Source organism: Atta cephalotes (genome assembly GCF_000143395.1).
Source record: "Atta cephalotes unplaced genomic scaffold scaffold00007, whole genome shotgun sequence".
NCBI classification, from domain to species: Eukaryota; Metazoa; Arthropoda; class Insecta; order Hymenoptera; family Formicidae; genus Atta; species Atta cephalotes.
In genome coordinates this window covers 1,183,438-1,202,491 of record NW_012130071.1, presented here as the reverse complement: position 1 = coordinate 1,202,491, position 19,054 = coordinate 1,183,438, and the positions used below count along the sequence as shown (strand labels likewise).

The 19,054-nt window shown below is 29.9% G+C and overlaps 2 protein-coding genes across 3 annotated transcripts in view; one reads left to right on the top strand and one right to left on the bottom strand.

Annotated features, from left to right (window-relative positions):
- Positions 1-1,704: 1,704 nt before the first annotated feature.
- Positions 1,705-2,656, bottom strand: LOC105626901 (nuclear envelope phosphatase-regulatory subunit 1). Of its 2 annotated transcripts, none has more exons than XM_012208192.1 (4): positions 2,629-2,656; positions 2,285-2,380; positions 1,937-2,071; positions 1,705-1,862 (listed from the first exon to the last, which is right to left on the bottom strand). In XM_012208192.1, exons 1-4 carry the CDS (start codon positions 2,654-2,656, stop codon positions 1,705-1,707), a joined length of 417 nt encoding a protein of 138 aa, XP_012063582.1. The 2 variants fall into 2 exon arrangements, with proteins under 2 accessions (XP_012063582.1, XP_012063583.1); XM_012208193.1 differs by having other exon boundaries at positions 2,285-2,356.
- Positions 2,657-8,008: 5,352 nt separating this feature from the next.
- LOC105626900 overlaps positions 8,009-19,054 on the top strand; it is a 64,319-nt gene continuing 53,273 nt past the window's right edge. The window contains exons 1-2 of the mRNA XM_012208190.1: positions 8,009-8,066; positions 12,868-12,940. Coding sequence (XP_012063580.1) covers positions 8,009-8,066; positions 12,868-12,940 — 131 coding nt within the window. The remainder of the gene's footprint in view (positions 8,067-12,867; positions 12,941-19,054) is intronic.

Sequence of the window (19,054 nt, the reverse complement as noted above, 5' to 3'; positions counted from 1 at the left end):
AGTAGTAGTATTATTAATTAGTAGTAAGTAACGTTACGTTACGTTAGTTTAGGTTTAGTAGTAAAGTTAAAATTTAATTTTATTATACTAACAACTAATAAAAAATTTTTACAACTACATGATACTATTCTTATTGGGAATACGAACAAATACAAGGATGACAAGAACATAAAGAAAAATCTATTGTATATTGTAATTCTCGATTTGTATTTAAATGATGAGAATTGCCTAACTCCTTTTTGAACCTTTTTTCGCGAAATAATACAGTATCTAAATAGACTAATATAAATTCATTTTTATGAAATAAATTGTTACAAAAGAGGAGATATATACAAGATAACAATGTTCCTGCAATGTAATGCGATGTATGTCCAAAAAAAAACTTAAATATTCCGTAAGATATGTACGATTTATTTTGTATTCTATCAGCGATCTCTTTACCTCAAATTATATTAGATCTGCACGTAATTGGCATTCATGAAATCAAATTTGTGTGCTTGTTACGAAAAGCGTAAGACACTTACGAATGAAATTTATCATTTTGCAAACTCAGTTTACACCTTTGGCAAAATTTTCACGAAATTCATAGATTGATCGACTAGCTGACTTTTCAAGTTGATGATAAGGTGTGCATGCATGTATACACATATTTCTGAAAAGTTGTGCATTGAACTGATTGAACCTCTGTACAATTGTTAGAGACGCCTTGCAAAATATTTTTCAAATACGCAATCATTGTCCATCGACATATTATAGATAATATTAAAGATAATATTAAAGATAGATACGAGATCGCGCAATCATTGTATATAATGCATACTGTAGTCTAGTTTCGACGATTTCAGGACTGACAAGAGACTTCTCATGAATATTTGACTGTGAACGAACGATAGTTCGCATAGATTAAAATGTACATGTGACTATTTTAAAAAGACAAATTACGTAATTATGCATACTGAAATCGAAAAAGAATATTATAATGCGGAATATTACTACGAATAAATGTTTTGATCGTTATATACATGTGACTTTAGAATTGTAATTTTAGGAACTTTAGTTACACTACTTCCTTAATTTATTATCTATGACCAACTCTATCAATGTGATCTCCTGAGACTTTGTCAATATTTTAATTTTATCTTGTGTTCTACAGATAAATTTTCAGAAATTTTCGGAATCGCAATTTATATGAAATTTCAATCTAATCTCTTATTCCCACTTACAATTTTCTGGATAACAATCCTGTAATTTTTTCCCTAAGACAAAAACGTAAAAGTGAAATTTTTTTTATTATAGAAGGATTATAATATTTCATTTTTCATGTTACCTAAGAGAAAAAAAGTTACACTACTGCACAATTACATTGCTACAAGTTAGATCGCTGTTCTATTTTTTACCAAGATATCTTTAAATCTTCAAAGTAGGAAGATATAATGAGATAAACAGTAGTATTAATTCAAGTTTTAAAATAAAATTGTGATTCCAAGATTTTATATATACTCAGACATCTTCCATATTATATTCACATACATAAAAGTTATATGCGCTATAAAAAAGTTCATATAATTCAGATGCATAATTAATTAGAACTCAAGGCTTAAAATATACAGTTATAAATTCTCAGCTCGTCAGAATTTTGAACAATCTTGTATCGCACAAAAAAGAACATACTTGAAATTCATAATTATTATTGCTGCAAAGACTCTAAGTTTCATGGGGATGAGGAGGTCTCGTAGGCTTCAGGATCAATTTTCCAGTGTCGTCACAACTCATGTTGAAATCACCAAGTACACTTCTGGCTCGCTGAGTTATAATACTGGGTGCTATTACCCGTCTATGCACTCCCATCATAAACAGTATCACTAGAAAATGATTTCCAAAATGCAATTGCCATATCAACTTGTGCAAAATGCATAGTCAGTCCCTCTGTATCTACCTAATATTATACTAGCCATTGTGAAGAATGGATGATTGTATAAACTCTGTGTGAAGGACACTGCTGATGTGTTGGGATCTGTCAACCAATGCCAAGCACCAATAGCAGTGCAAATAGACATTAAACCCAACAACACTATAAGAATATTCAGATATGTATCGTTAATATATTACAATCAACAAGTTAAATAAAGCATGATAAACTTCTAACAAATTAAATTTTTAGTATACATAATCAGAATGATAAAAATAGAAAAAATTTAAAGAATTATTATTTATGTTATAGCACTTTATATATAAATATGCCATTACAGAAATACATTGTAAATATAAAAATTAAGAAGCATACTTCTCCATCGCGTAGTAGCTGGTTGTAGGCTGGCAATAACTTCAGTGAGTCGTCTTTCGAAAGCTTTCAGATCTGAAAGTGCGAGAAGCAGTTCAGCTTCAAAGATAATCTCAAAACCGACGAGTCATTTATTTCAATCATTTAAATTGAATGTCATTAACGCCAATTGAACTTGATTGAATCATCTTTCGAGCTTCGATTTGGAATAATGATAAAAAATGACAAGAATCATTAATCGAAGATGAGTGATACACATTGGTGCTGGTGACAGATTGTTTATCTGTAAACCGGTTTTAAATAAAATATCACAGCGTGATATTTATCATCGTATTAATGTGCTTTACCTTCGCATACAGTCTGATCTAACGACATAACTTTTAATGACAGAATCAGAATACGCATCTGCTTGAGATCAGAGAAAATCTATCTACAATGATGGTTCATAGAATTGACGCATAAATACGGATTGCAGGTAAACAATACTGCATTGAATACATACATATGAGTAATGCGAGTCAACCAAGTGCATCGATTGCATGGATGTATGAATATCTAGACGGAGTGTAAAGTCAACTAATGGGCGACGGAACCGTGCGACGGGGGGGAGGGGGGTCAGCCATCTTGTCTAGCAACATTTTAGCGCTCTAATTGAAAATCAGTATATGTATTATGGTATTATTTGTATTTCAGTGCATAAAAATAGGATTGTGTGAGACAAAGTTAATTTAACGATTATGTGCAATTAAAAATAATTTTCTGTTTATATTGAAAAAAATAATGAATATATATACCCATTACTTCTTTTAATATAAACCGAAAATTATTTTTAATTGCACACAGCCATTAAATGTTTACAAATCAAGTAATTTTCAATTGAAAATGGGCCAATATTGAATATGAGCCAAGTTATTTTATTACTAAACTAGAGAAAGAGAGAGAGAGAGAGAGAGAGATAAAATGAAACTAAATTTCATATAATTGAACAAACATTTCGACCTGTATACAAGATTATTAATTTATCAAAGAACCGGTAATTGTATATATAATTGTATATATAATTGTATATAATAAAGTAGTGACAATTATTAAGGTTGCATAAAAATCCTAATAAAATCCAAAATCATGTTAAACATTATTAATATAAAATATATAATAATTTTAAATTTTATATTAATAATATTTTTACATGGCTTTAGATATTATTAGAAGTTTTTAAGTTTTATACGACTTTAATTATTATTCATAATTTGCACTACAGAGCCTCACAGGAAGAGTGGCAAACTGTATCACGTGACGGTTTCCTCTGATTGGGTATGGTATATCAAAATTCTATAGGCATGGAAGAGATTGGAGAAAATTGTTCACTTGATCTCCATCCTGATTGAGTATTCACGTAATACAATTTGTCATTCTTCCTGTGAGGCTCTCTACTATATACATATGGAAATGCACTACTATGGATTACAAAATATCAAGGCACAAGCATATATTGAAAAATTAACCTTATTCTATCCGAAATCGCTGTTTCAATTGAGTCATGCACAATACTACACTTTATGCTTTATTCCTGTGTATGTTTAGTGTTAAGATGTATTTAGTAACTGGAAAGCACCCTTTGTCTAGCATCTAGATCTCCTACATAAAATACTAGGTTGTAGTGCCTGGCTAAATTTCTGATACTGGCGTACTACACATTTCTCATGATGCCCAATATAGAAATTTGGATCGCCCAAACATTTCTACTCAGGAAGCAATGAATCTTTTTAAAACTTAAAGGGTATATTATTAGGTTATTTTTAAGTAAAAAAAATTTTGTTTTTATTGGGAGTACAAATTAGTTTGGTCCGTTCAAAAATGCATTTATTTCAAAACAAAATGAATGAACAGATCAATTAAAGTATTGTCCATCGCTGCCTACTACTTTTTCCCATCTCTCAGGCAATTTTCGAATTCCATCTTGAAAAAATGCCTCGTCTTTGGAGGCGATCCAATTTTCGATTTCTGCGAAAGAAGTGAATCGGTGATTTGCTGCATTCTTCGGAACAATCAGTAATCAGAAGGAGCAATGTCCGGAGAATACGGCGGGTGCGATAAAACATCCCATTTCAGCGTTTCCAAATATTTTTTTACGACTTTAGCGACATGAGATCGAGCGTTGTTATGAAGAAGAATATCATTGCTCGTATTCCGGCTGTTTTTCTCGCAATGCACGGCTCAAACGAATCAATTGTAGCCGATACCGATCGCCCGTGATGGTGGAATCGCCAGATTTCAGCAGCTCATAATAAATAAGACCCTTTTGGTTCCATCAGATACAGAGCATGATCTTCGAACCATGAATGTTCGGCCGTGGTGTTGAGGTCGATGGCAACGATTGACCGGGCTTAGCGTAATATTTTTTCTTCTTGGGGTTATCGTAGAATATCCACTTCTCATCTCCAGTCACAATCCTATGCAAAAAACTTTTCTCTGTTGTCTTTGAATTAGTTGTTCGCAAGTGAAAAACTTGCCTTTCAACGTCTCTTCATTTCAGTTCAGTAAGGCATCCAATTTCCTTGTTTTTCCCATGACTCTCAATCGTACAGAAACGGCTTGTTGAGTTACCCTCAATGATTCTGCAAGCTTCTCTTGCGTTTGACTCTGATCTTTTTCGAGTAATGCCTCTAATTCTTTGTCTTCGAATTTTTTTGGCTATTCAGAGCGAGGCTTGTCTTCAACGCTGAAATCTCCATCCTTGAAACGTCGAAACCATTCCCTACATGATTTATCAGTTGGAGCAGTGTCATCATAAACTTCAACAAGCATTCGATGGGCTTCAGCAGCACTTTTCTTCCAATTAAAGCAGAAAATCAAAACCTCCCGCAAATGCTGCTTGGTTAACACAAAATTCGACATTTCAAACACATTAAAATCAAGGTTTTTGTATGAAACTCAAAGCGATATAAACTGAATATTATTAGCAGATTAGCTGTTTAACCTCTCTGAAACCGCCAAAATCAGCTGTCATTATGAACCACAGCTGGAGCCATCTTTAGGGAAACGGACCGAACTAATTTGTACTCCCAATAATTTTATAGGACTCATGTATAATATTCCTTCGTGGTTCTTCTAGATCAAAATGATCCGAGCATCATCTTTTACGCTACTCTGTTGAAAATGTAAAGCTTGCCGAAGCTTCAAAGAAGTATGAACAAAGAATTTTAACACTTCTTAAATACTTCATTAACTTTCTATTGACTCTTAGTGGTTCTGAATATTCATATATGCTCCACGAATTCTCCCCAAATGTTCCGTAAAGTGTGCTCAAAACATTTATCACATTTCTCACGTTTTAAATTTCTTTTTTCATTAACGTTTCTCAACACTCCGCAAAGAATGCATGAAGCGTACCGATACACTTTCTAAACACTTCATTCATTAGTATTTTATCTACGCTTCCTAAACGTTCGGCAAGAAATACACGGAGCATCATTGAGCTGTATAGTGAATGTAAACGAAGCGCGATGAGTAGTACACAATACCGCCACCACAGAGGGACTTAGCGAGAACTAACTTCTCAAATTTAAAAAACTGCATAGACTAGGATAGACGTAGCATTGAAAGATTTTTCAGTTGTGTTCTAATGTGAAATAATTTTTTGAAGTGAGTCCCTAGGCTCACTCCAAAAAGAAAGCATAGCACTTTTTTTAAATATTTACTGAATAAATGAAATATATTTTAAAATATCATTTGCTTATCAAGAACATCAATTACATTTCATTCGCGTTGAATGAACTAAGAACTCATGATACTCTGTTTACTTTCTCTAGACTGCCTAATCACGCTCCATTCCAACGAACATTCTGCTCGTGCTTGCTGAAGAATTTATCTATACTTTTATTTATGTTTCTTTAACGTTTAGTGATTAGTTTGATACCTTCTTTATGTTTCATGTTTCAATTTTCGCTTCTTTCGAGTTTCATTTACGTTTCTGTTATTCTCTCCTTATCCCCATTTCCTTTACATTCCAATTAACACTTTATTGACACTCGCTTTATATTTTATTTTCATCAGGGAGAACGACCGTTTTTTCACGCATCTACTAGCGATCCTTATATTAATTAAAAATATACCTAATAATATATCTTTCAAGTTTTAAAAACATTTATTGCTTATTTTCTTTGTAAAAAATTTCCAAAAATACCTTTTATATTTTGGATCATTACAGTGTTTTCCTCCCTTAAAGTCCAATGAACATTTCTTCAATCCACTTTTTTGATACTTTTTTTTTTCGATTTACTTGTCTTTCGCGGAAGAATCTCTCACACTTCAATGAAGAGAGAGGCCGGCACAGAAATATGATCTCTGACCGCGAAAGTGGAGGTCATTATCCCTTATCGTTATACGATCAATATTATCGACTCTGAGAACACGGTGCTAGGAAGTATTCGCGCGTGACAGTTCCTATGGAAACCTGCGATCGAATTCGCACCCCCACGTCTCTTGGACTTTTTCGATAGTCGCTACCACGCGATCTCTACAGTAGCACAAATATTGACGCGGTGAAAGGCCGCAAAACTTTGCGAGTCCGAAGAACGACGATGTTCCGAAAAATGAGATTTCGTCGGAAGAATTTCGGATTGTTTTTTAATTATTGACAAGAGAGAGGAACGCTGTCGAGATTCCATTCGCAAAAATCTTCGTGACAATGGAATGTTTCGTATGGGAGGAAATCGGTTGATAGTGGAAACTGAGCGATTCATCATCGGGGTGATTTCCGATCAGCCGAGAGGTGTGCAAAAATGTTACACGAGGTAGCCTACCTCGATTTTATTCGACAGATTTATTTTTAAAAAATCATAACGGGTAAAATGAGAAATAATTTTCTAAAATATCAATTAAATTATAGTAGATTTTAGATATTTAATAATAAAATTTTCTATGACAGAATTATAATTCTGATAAATTTAATTAATAAATGATAATCTCAATTAATGTCTGACAATAAGAATCTGATTGAAATTTTTCAAATCATATTTTAGTGTGAAAAAATTTATTTTATAAAAAAGAGTAAACAACAAAAATTGACATTAAAATTTCAGATTTTGCATGATACACCTTTTTTATGGGTAGCTTCAATATTGATTCTTTCAAGTATAAAAACATAATTTACACTTGATATAGTTACTAACTAGTAACTTTCTATTTTCTTTTTTGAATTAGCTTAATTTCAATAATACGTGTAAACATATATATGATATATGTATTTAATTAATCATTTTAATGCATATTGCATCAATTTAATCATTCTTATATCATTCTTTCAATATATCGATCAAATTAAAATAATTTAGTGGAAAGTTATTAGTTAGTACGTGTATCAAATGTACGATGTAAACTAGACCAAAAATGTACTTCAAGACGTCACAATAATTTGTATTAAAGTCTCATGATAAAGATTCGAATCGCGGAAGTGTGCGAATAAATTTATACGAATTAAATGATTTATTGAATAAATGACACGTTGAAACACGAGTTTCGAGTGTGTGTATTTCGAAGTATTGCTACCAATGGAAATTTCCGCTGACAGTTGCTGATTCCTGAATAGGTAGACAGTCAACGATATCAATAATTGTGGTTTTAGTTTAGAGAACTTAGTTTAAGATCCTCTTTCGCCTTTTTTTATCGTCCATTGTTGCTGCCGCATTTATTCATTACGTCTTCCCGTAAAAATCGTATACGAGGATGATTGGAAGGACATCGCTGATAGAACAAAAGAGACTCCAGTGGGCGAAAGAAAGGGGTAAGTAAACTAACAACTAATTACTTACAATTGCAATTGCACAAGAAATTAATGGCGAATAAAATATTTACTAAATTCTTTTATTTAGATTTTAATATTTTTTAGATAGATTTTTTTTAAATTTTAGTCTAAAAATATTAATATTTTTCTGTATTTATTAAATTATATTTTTATTTTTTATAATAATATAATATTTACTTTAATTTTTTAATATAATTAAATATCGATACATGAACAAATAATGTGTATAGAATTATTTCTTTTATAATAATAAATAGAAAATTTATCAATATAAATAAACACAAATAAATAAACACAAATAAATGAAGAATTGAAAATTTTTCAAATCTTGATGTCTATAATGATATTTTTGCGTAAATTTCACTTTGATCGAATAATGTTTTCGCCTTTTCGCTTATTTGTGTTTTTTTTTGTACTCATATAATATGTATATTAGATTGACAAGAGGAAAAAAAATTTTTCTTTTTAATCAGCTTCTTAACTAAAAAATTTCCATTTCATGCCAAAAAAACACTTCTAAACTTTTTTTATCACAAAATATTAAGATCTAAAGGTTGCTAATGAATGATTTTTAAATCAAAGTTTCAATTTTCCTTAATGTTTGATTTGATGCAAAAATAGCTTATTCTGGATTTTAAACGTGATATTGTATGTTTTTTTGGTCTGAATGATAATGACAATAATTCATTTAGCTCTACAATATACATCTTAAGAAATACAATCTGATTAATGTAAAAAAAAAAAAATGACTAAATTTCGAGTTCAAAGTCGATTTTAGCAAGGTTCCAAGCGTTCAAATGAGTTACGTCTCTCAAATTGTATAGCTGTTCACCTAGAACAAGATTCAGTTGAATTTTCGTGGGATCTCCTTTAAGGGGCCTTTAAGAATTGCATTTAACTGAATAATAAAATATTTTTAAGGATAAAAAAATTTTTTTACAAATTCTCAAATATATCGCTTTGTAATTTTGACATCCTCAAATCAAATGTCTCAATTTGACGATAAACAACTCTTTATTAGAAAATGAAATGAATGAGTATAAAAAAATATAATTTAATTAAATATTTATATGTTTATAATAGATTAACAATTATGCAAACATACATACAGACGTTTCGATCTTTTCATATCAAGCCCTCTTTAGTGTAATAAAATAAAATTAACGCAATTATTTTACATTTCAAACTCTTTGTAAAATCGAGATCATATCGAAGTTCTTATACTTCGAACATTGTCATAAATGAAGTTATCCATAATCTCTTGTGATGAACGTTAGTGTATGTTAATACATATAGTTAGTATATATGTTGGAATCAACATGAAGTATCGAATGCCACGCCTGAACATTCCAACTCCTAAGATATTGTTATATGCTGTAATTTGGATGTGTAAAATTTTTTATTTATTCTCTATCAAAAGAAATATGTAAATTACTAATACGAAACATCGGTATGTATGTTTACATAATTGTTAGTCTACTATAAACATATAAATATTATATAGCACAAACAACAAGTGTAGCTGCTTTACCTTTTTACAATAATTGCTTTTTTTACATTTGATTATTTAAATTTCATTCTATTACATTATGTTTAATTTTAAATTTAAGTAAATATTATATAATTTAATAAATAAAATAAACTGCATATTATGTATATTTTTTTATTATGTACTTATTTCATTCTAATAAAGAGTTTTTTATTATGGCATTTGATTTGAGGATGTCAAATCCACAAAGCGATATTTTAGAACTTGTAAAAAAATTTTTCTATCCATAAAAACGTTTTTAATTCAGTTAAATGCAACTTTTAAAGGCTCTGTAGGAGATCCCAGGAAAATTCCAACTGGATATTGTTCTGGGTAAACAGACCTACAATTTGAGGGAAATAAAGACCCATTTGAACGCTTGAAACCTTATTAAAATCGACCTTGAATTCGAAATTTTGTCATTTTTTTATATTAATCGGGCTATATGTCTTAAGATGTAGAGTTAAATGAATTATTGCATTGTGTTCAGCGACCAAAAAAAACATACAGTACCACATTTAAAATTCGGATTAAACCATTTTTGCATCAAATTAAACATGTAATTAAGGAAAATCGAAATTTTAATTTAAAAATCGTTCACTAGCGTTCTCTAAATCTTAATCTTCTTCTCTTTCTTGATAAAAATAGGAGTGTTTTTTCGGCATAAAATGGAAGCATAACTTTTCTTTCAGTTGAAAGGCAGATTAAAAAAATTTTTTTTTACCTTTGTCAGTTGATATATATGTATACACACACACATACACACACACACACACGCGCGTGTATGTGTATAATTTAAAAACTTGTTATATTATTTTAATTTATTGTGTAATTTATGCATTATTAATTAGATATTTGTGATGATTAATACTATCTAAAATAAAATAAAATATTTATACGGGAAGTATACATATTATTTTATTTTATATAATATTAAATTCAAAAAATATTAGGAAACTAAGGCAAATGAGAGTACGGCGATACTGATGCGCAAATTCAATATACAGTTAATAAAAATTAAATATAAATAAAGAAAGTATTTAAGAAGGGCTACGAGCAATGAACAATTTTCAATATATACGTTTATTATAACGAACGTTTCAACCTCTTTATCGGGTCATCTTCAGTGTTATTAATTTAAAAAATTCTATAAATCAATAATTATGCAAAAATAGGCCGTTGGACGCATATTTAGAAGTTTGTGTAACATGTTCTTTCTTTGATTGTTCCATTGTCCTTGTGCACAATATATATTTTTGTTATATAATTTGAGAAGTAATAAATAATATAGATAGATTACACACTTCGTTAATCTCAATTGCAATATGTTGCTGTATCAACTATGTATTGTAAAAAATTGTTGCACTTTAACTACTGGACTTACATATATTACATTTGAGATTAATGGAGTGTGTAATCTATCTACATTATTTATTGCTCCCTCGCTTAAAAATAAATTCAAAATCTTTCAATATTCTAGTGATTTAAAAAAGAAAGAGGCATTGACTGTTATAAAATGAAACAAAAAAATAAAAAATTAAAACACTCATGCAGGCAGAAATGTAAGAGAGATGTACAAAAAGTTGGAATAATTGTAAACATCAGATAATAAATTAATTAAACGGTAAGACAGAACGATAGACGTTAAAAAGTTGTCAACAGTGTCAAAGTCAGAAATGTTATAATGTAAAAATAAATCGTAAGAACATAATTATAAACAAAGAAAGAAAGCTTAGCTTTATATATGTGAAATACAGAAATTGATGAGTATTTAAAATATATATATTCTTATAAGCTTTGATAACTTATTAAGAATGTCAGTATAAGCATGATTTAAATAATCGATAAGACTGTAAGATTTGTCGGTTAGATTGTTATTTTGTAATTTTATAAAAATCATTTCTGATGACGTCAAACGTTTGTTTAAAAGTTTTTCAATTCAATTTTTAAACTATTTATATATATCGCTGAAGATGACTCCAAAATATAGTCAAACGTTCGAGTTTTTAAATATTACAAGAGACTCTCCATCTTTTTCACAAATATAAATATGTCCACATCTAATAACACATATATACAGACATTAAAATTCTATCAAGCAAAATTGACTCACCTCGTTATTTTTACAACGCAATATTTGCCTAAAGTCACTGATATGTTAGTATTTTTTTATTTAATTTTATTCTATTTAATCTTAATCATAACAATTTTTAATAAAATTTAGAAATTTTGTGGTAATATGGCAATCGTTAACGAAATCAAATACATGAGGATTAACTTTGCATAGTATCTTAACTTGACGAATTAATCCATCCGCTAATGAAAATTTTTCTCAGAATTTTTCATATAATTTTTTAGAATTTCTGTATAATTTTTCAGAATTTCTTTATAATTTTATAACTTTCTCACATTTTTACGAATTGGAACATTTCTCAGAAAATTTATATCTTTTAAATTTATATCTTTTTTCAGAATTTTTCATATTTATTAATTATGAAATATCGTAAGATTTTTAAGATTTTTTTAAGTATAATTTCTGATGAAATGTTACAAAAATTCTCAAAATGTCTCAAAAATTTAAAAATACTTTTTAAAAATTATAGGATGAGAAATTTCAGAATATTTCAGAATTCACTTGTATGAGAAATTCTGAGAAAAAAATATAAACTTTCCGAATATTTCTGAGTATTTCTAAAAAATATTCCAGTTCATATAAAAATTATGAGAAAAATTTTCACCAGATCGATATTGGCTTTAATTTCTGTTTACATTTAATTGTATGATCTGCATGCATTAACTATAATCATTTATAACACGTTTGACTCATTGTTTTGCATTGACTAAATTATAATAATTTCGCATATTTTATTGAAAATGGCCATATCTTGGCCGAAACGTTTATATTTTTACTATTATTTTTTAACAATTATGTTTTAGATATATGACTTTCGTCATATAGAAATACATTCATATAGACACATTTTAGATATATGACTAACATCCTGCGTGTGGCTGTTCTGCTCTTAAATATATTTATGTAAGTTTTAAGTATGTATATTTATTTATATTTAATTTTTATTATTTAATTGCTGATTTTGTGCATTAAATACCGCGTCATACTCTCATTTGTCCTATAGTTTCTTAATATTTTTTTGAATTTCTGGAATTCTTATTAAGTTCTTTATTTTAATATTAAATTATTACAAATAATAATATTTTATTATTACAATTTTTTATCAATTATAATTATAGAAGAAATGGCTCGTTTGGGCGTTAATTGGGGAACTCTGAAGTCAAATAGCAATTACAACCGCACTCACATCCGGTAAATATAATTACTAAAAATATTATTATATTATCGTTATAAATTAGAATTTTAATTAAATCTTAATCATTTTATACAGCAATAAAATAGATTATTCACGTATGTATATACACAAAAAGAATTCTTCATTATATTTTACTTAAAATTCGCTAAATTTTATATCATATTATTATAAATGTTGGAACAATTTGGCAACCTTAAATATTATCATAAAGATAGGAATTTTTGAAATACACAAAAAAAGTTTTATGAACTATTAATAAAAAATGATCAAGCACATTATAAATTATTTTAATAAAAAATATTTACAAAGCGCTTCATAAAATTTACACATATTTTAATACAGATCATTAGAGATGGGCAAAAATAATCGATAAAGCAATAATTGAGTACTTTCTTTTTTGAAAAATCGATTAAGTAATCGATGTTTGTGAGTTCGATTTTTTTTTAAATCGATAATCTTTTTTAATTTATTTTAAATATTTAATTTATCAATTTTCCTGAATAGGTTGTACGTATGTTCACGCTATACTTTAGATTCCCATTCAAATTCTAAATATTTCAGGTATCACGTCGTTAACATCAACAATCACTTGTTTAACATTCAATGAGCAACAAAGATAAAAATAATTTTTTATTGCATGTTACAATAAGATCGAAGAATGGATCGTTATTGTTGCGCAAAAGAAGCGCAGAGCACACTTCATAACGATGGTTTTTTTTCATTCAATTTATGCGGCACCCATTTTTTCAAGCTTTTTTGATTTTCCAATTTGCCTGAGGTAGTCCAGAATGTTGAATGATTTACGTCTAACTTTACTCTCGTTGTGCACGAATCTGCCTCGACACCTTCAATTCATCGTTGTCAACTGTCCATGGATGTCCACTGGACTGTCCATGGATGGATCTTCTTCATCTTCAAAGCTCTCATCTCCAATCAATTTTAAAGCTCCATCCAATTTTAAAGTTATACATTAGTTTATAAATGACCAAATTTTTATCAAACTCTTCAAAGTCGATTTAACTTATAAGTTAAATAAAATTAGAATCTCATTTGTAAGAAATATGACAATTGGTTGTATTACTTAATTTCAATCTCGTAGACAATATAACTTAATTGGTCAAAATTACCTAATTTTTACCTTATATAAGTCCTTTGTGTTTGATTTGACTAATAGGACATATTTAAGACGCGAAATAAACCTCGCGCTCGTGCTGAAAACTTATTACAAAGTTGAAATTACCACGAAAAATGACTTATAAGGAAAATTGGTCCAAGATTAGATCGAAATGCCCAGCAAAAGAATCTTGCCCTAGAAAAATAATTATTGGTCTTGGACCTCATTGAAAGTTATCTATTATATAATTATTGTGTCAACTTCTGTTTGCTATGCAAATTTCATAAAATCTTTGTTTATCACATTAGCTATTTTCTACTCAATATTAACTGAAGAAACCTCGAAAAATCGCTTGATCAGAAAGAACTCGTTTTTTGTCTGCGTTGAAGATTATGTGATCTCTAATATTTGGTTATATATCGGGTTTGATATGTAACGATCCAGAGATCTCGACTTTGAAATCAATCTAATTTATAAATAGGGAAATTGAACTTATTAATCAGAATACCTTATTGATCGATAAGACGTCCTCAAAGTCAACAATTTGGAAATAAAAATTCCTGATTAAGGAAATTTGCCCTCAAAGTTAGGCATTTGGCCTTCGTAATAAGGAAATTCAACCTGCATGTCAAAATTCAGACGAAAACGTTAAATCAGTCATCATTATAAGGACTGTTCTGTCTGCCTGATGCATTAAAATGCTTTCCAAAATTATGTATTATAAAATAAATATTATATTTCTCCCATAATCATATTATATCTTTCGGAATTAAAATTGAAAAAAATATCTATTTCAATATCTATTACAATTTTTTTTCTCTATAGTTATCATCTCTATTGATAATAAAATAATAACATTAAAATCATAATTATTATCACTATTTTTTCCTTACAATCTCTTTTCCTTTTTTCTTTTTTTACTCAACTTTTTTTTAGACTTTGTCCCAAATCTAGTTGAATATTCGAAAAATATCGGATATATCCATCTCGAAAAATTGCTTTCTCGAATATCGGATATCCATTACATCTTTTAGATATACGGAATATCCGATATCCAATAATTTTACGATCCGATGCATCCGTAATTATAACATTTATTGAGACTATGAGTTCGTTGGCCTTTTAAATCAAGAAATTGAATCCTTTATCTTGGAAATGGATCTGTGCGAACTTATGGAGAGCCAGGGTAAAATACAAAAGTAATTAAATAAAATCGATAAATTTCAAATGAATTCTGATTTATTCAAGGATGAAAGAAAATAATGATTACTAAATTAAATTAATCACGCTCATTATCGCGAATACAGCAAATCTATATGTTATTATTATAGAACTAAATTAATTTTCTTAATACATTTGGAAATAGATGTGCATACATGTTATATAATTTTGATGGTATATTGATTTATAATGCTTTCGAAACAACCGTAATAGTTATTTTACTAAACTCATATAAAAACACATTCTAAAATACCATGTTTTCTATATAATTATGATATTATATTTATTTATTTTGATAAATTTGCTCATTATAATATTTGATTGACGAATACAAAATACGTTTTAAAAAATAATCGGATAATTTATTTTTATAATTCTACATTATATATATTATTAACGCTTATAATTCTACATTATATATATTATTAACTAGCGAATGTGTATTCGTATGTAAAGGGAGAGGATGAAAAGATTTTTGATGAACAGATTTTTTTATTTTATCTTTTGAAATTTTATTTCCATTATTATGATGATAGAAGGAAGATAAAAATTAAAGAAAAAGTTAATTAGGATATTACTTCGTAATATTGAGGTCAGGAAGAAGGGAAGTATAGAAAATCAACCTTAGAAATTATGGATCGGATTTCATCCAGATCATAATAGTCTAGACTGATCATGTAGACGTTATTGGAAAAGATGGGAATCTGAGGAAACGAATATGCATGCAGGGAATTAGAATTGTCTCAATGATAATAATATTTAGAGCGGGGAGGAGAAACTTCATCGAGAAATTCGATTAAAAAGGAAGAGAAAGCAGAAGAAGGGGGACGAATAAATTCTGATGTCGAGAGCTGAGGATGAGGTGTCTGGGAATGTTTCTTCGGTTAGAACTGATAGAGATGAGTTATTAAGTTGTTCTGAAGAAGAGGGGTGTAGATAAGGAGATACAGGAGAAACTCGTTCGAATTCGGAGAAAAGGAAGACGGGATTAAAAGAAGGGAAGGGAAAATTTAGAAAATGATCACTTTATAACTCTTTACTACATAACGCTTTATAATTACATGTAATTGATTAACATTAGACTCAGCCTAAGCTTCCTCTTATTGTTTGCATTCTCGGTTGTGGTGGTTCCAGCGAAAGCTTTTGATTTTTTTTATAAGAGAACGAGGTCCATTAAAATTTTCCATTTCGTGAATAAAGTAAACGACTAAACAAAAAGGAGAGGAGAGGGATAATAACGTGATTAATAATTCATGCGGATCATGCTGATACCACGGATTTATTCACTGATATCGATCGAATAACCCAAAGTAACAAGAACGGATCAAATCAATTTCGATCGGGTAATCCGAAGTAGCTAATTATATCAAAAGAACTCTAATACATGATGCAAATAATTTTAAATTCGGAGATTGTTGTTTGGAAAAAGAAAAAATAAGAACAAATGAACAAGAAGCTTACAGTGTGGGCCATTTAAAATTTGGAATTTAATTTGGCAAAAAAAAACGCATGAATATTTTTCAAAGTTTATGGCTTTATTGGAAAGGTAGTACATTGCCATTAAACATGAAATTTCATTCAAATGACTTTCATGGCTGGCTGCACCCCATTCTATCAACCCAATTTTTCAGTACATTTTCCACTGTATTTCATCGCGTATTTCATCGATGGCAACTTTGATTTCATGTTTTAATTCTTGAATCATTTCTGGCTGGTTAGCGTAACACTTATCCTTGACGGTTCCCCATACAAAATAATCCAGCGGAGTCAAATCGCAGCTGCGAGGCGGCTAATTGACATCAGCATTTCGGCTGATTATGCGATTTTCGAAGACAGTGCGCAAAAGATCGAGTATAGCGTTGGCTGTGCGCCGTTCTGTTGAAACCAAATGTCGTCTGTGTCCTCCTCTTCAAATTTGGGAAGCAAGAATTCGTTTAGCATGGCGCGGTAGCGCTCACCATTGATAGTGACGGCAACTCCTTGCTCATTTTCGAAGAAAAATGGCCCAATGATGCCGCCGGATCAAAAACCACACCAAACAGTCACTCGTTGTGGATGCATCGGCTTTTTCATGACGACGTGCGGATTCTTTAACCCCCAAATACGACAATTCTGCTTGTTCACATAGCCACCGAGGTGAAAATGGTTCGTCAGAAAAGATGATTTTCGGTAAAAATGCTCTTCAACCAAGCGTTGTTCAGCCCGCATTAAGCAAACCGAAAACGCATCGGTCATGCGGCTTCAATTCTTGCACTAATTCAACTTTGTACGGCTTCATACCGAGGTCTTTATTCAAAATTCTTCTCAAAGAAGTGCGTGAAATGTTGAAGTTTTGAGAACGATGGCGAGTTGATGTTGATGGTTATTCAAGCACACTCTGAGCAACAGCAGCAATGTTTTCGGTTGACCTTACTGGACGAATTGCTTTATCCAATAAGGATCCAGTTTGCCAAATTCGCTTCACAAATTGATCCACAAACTGCGTTGAAGGCATTTCTTTTCTACCAAATTTCCCACGTAAATTTCTTAGTTTTGGTTGAAGACTCACCACTTTGGAAGTAAGTTTTCAATATTTCCCAATTTTGTTCAAGCGTATAGTGATCCATTTCGTAAATGTCAAACAAAAAACTAAATTTCTGATACGTCATAAATGTTATTACGCCTTTCAAACTCAAAATAACCGGTAATTGAAATTCCAAACGCTAGATGGCCCACCCTGTAGACTTGTTGAAAATGAATCATAAGAATGAGCTTATTATCTTAGTAGTAGATTTTATCAGATTGATCCTCTGTGAACGGTTTCGGCTGGACGTCTTGTGGATGTTTGGAATTAGGATTCAATCGGGCGACTTAGAAAGATATAAGAACACCACCGCTAGAGCTCGATCGAATGACTCAATCGCACCAAGTCAGCAAGACTAAAATCGCTTAACAAACTGGGATCAGCAAAGTGTCGATTAACTAGCCAAACTTTGACTAACTGCGCGAAGAGCCTTTTTTATATACGAGGAAAATCAGTTGTACCGGAGGTCCCGCATATGTTAATGATCTAATTTAGGATTAGTAATATTGGTTACAAATTAGATACTGGAATCGGTGTCACTTGTGATCTAAATTTTGGTCCCCTTAACTATTGAACAACGTTAGTCATTTCCGTAATTGACCATTTGTTGCAAGTAACTCATCTAATATCCTTCTTCAAATCTTATAACTTTTATTTTAAATATTTTTTTCAAAAATGTATTATTCTCGAAATATTTTGTGTCAAAGTTAAAATGGCCAAATATATTTTGTACCAAATCGGATATAGAATCTATAATATCTCAAGATTTAACTATCTAGAATATCTATTTTAAACGATCTTTCGACTGATAGCGTTAGTTTCTTGATATCGCTTTTGTAATTTGGAATATTCCCTTGTGAGATAAATTGATTTAATATGGAAATGTCCAAATATTTCGACAATCATATCTTAAATTTAACAAAGAATTTATATTGTATTATTCAAAACATCTAACTTTGACCATTTATTGTTGTTCTCTGTCTATTTATTCGTATACAGTCGTTCTTAGTTTTTAAGCAATTTTTGTCTCTTGCTGTTTTTTTTTGTAAAATTGATAGTACTTGAGTAAAAAATTATTAAAAATCAATATTCGGCAATTTTTAGTAATTAATATCTTGTTAACTATTACTCTGTTCTACCAGCACACGAAATATTTGGCGGTTATTCTGGGACATCTTGTGTGTGTATATATATATATATATATATATATAG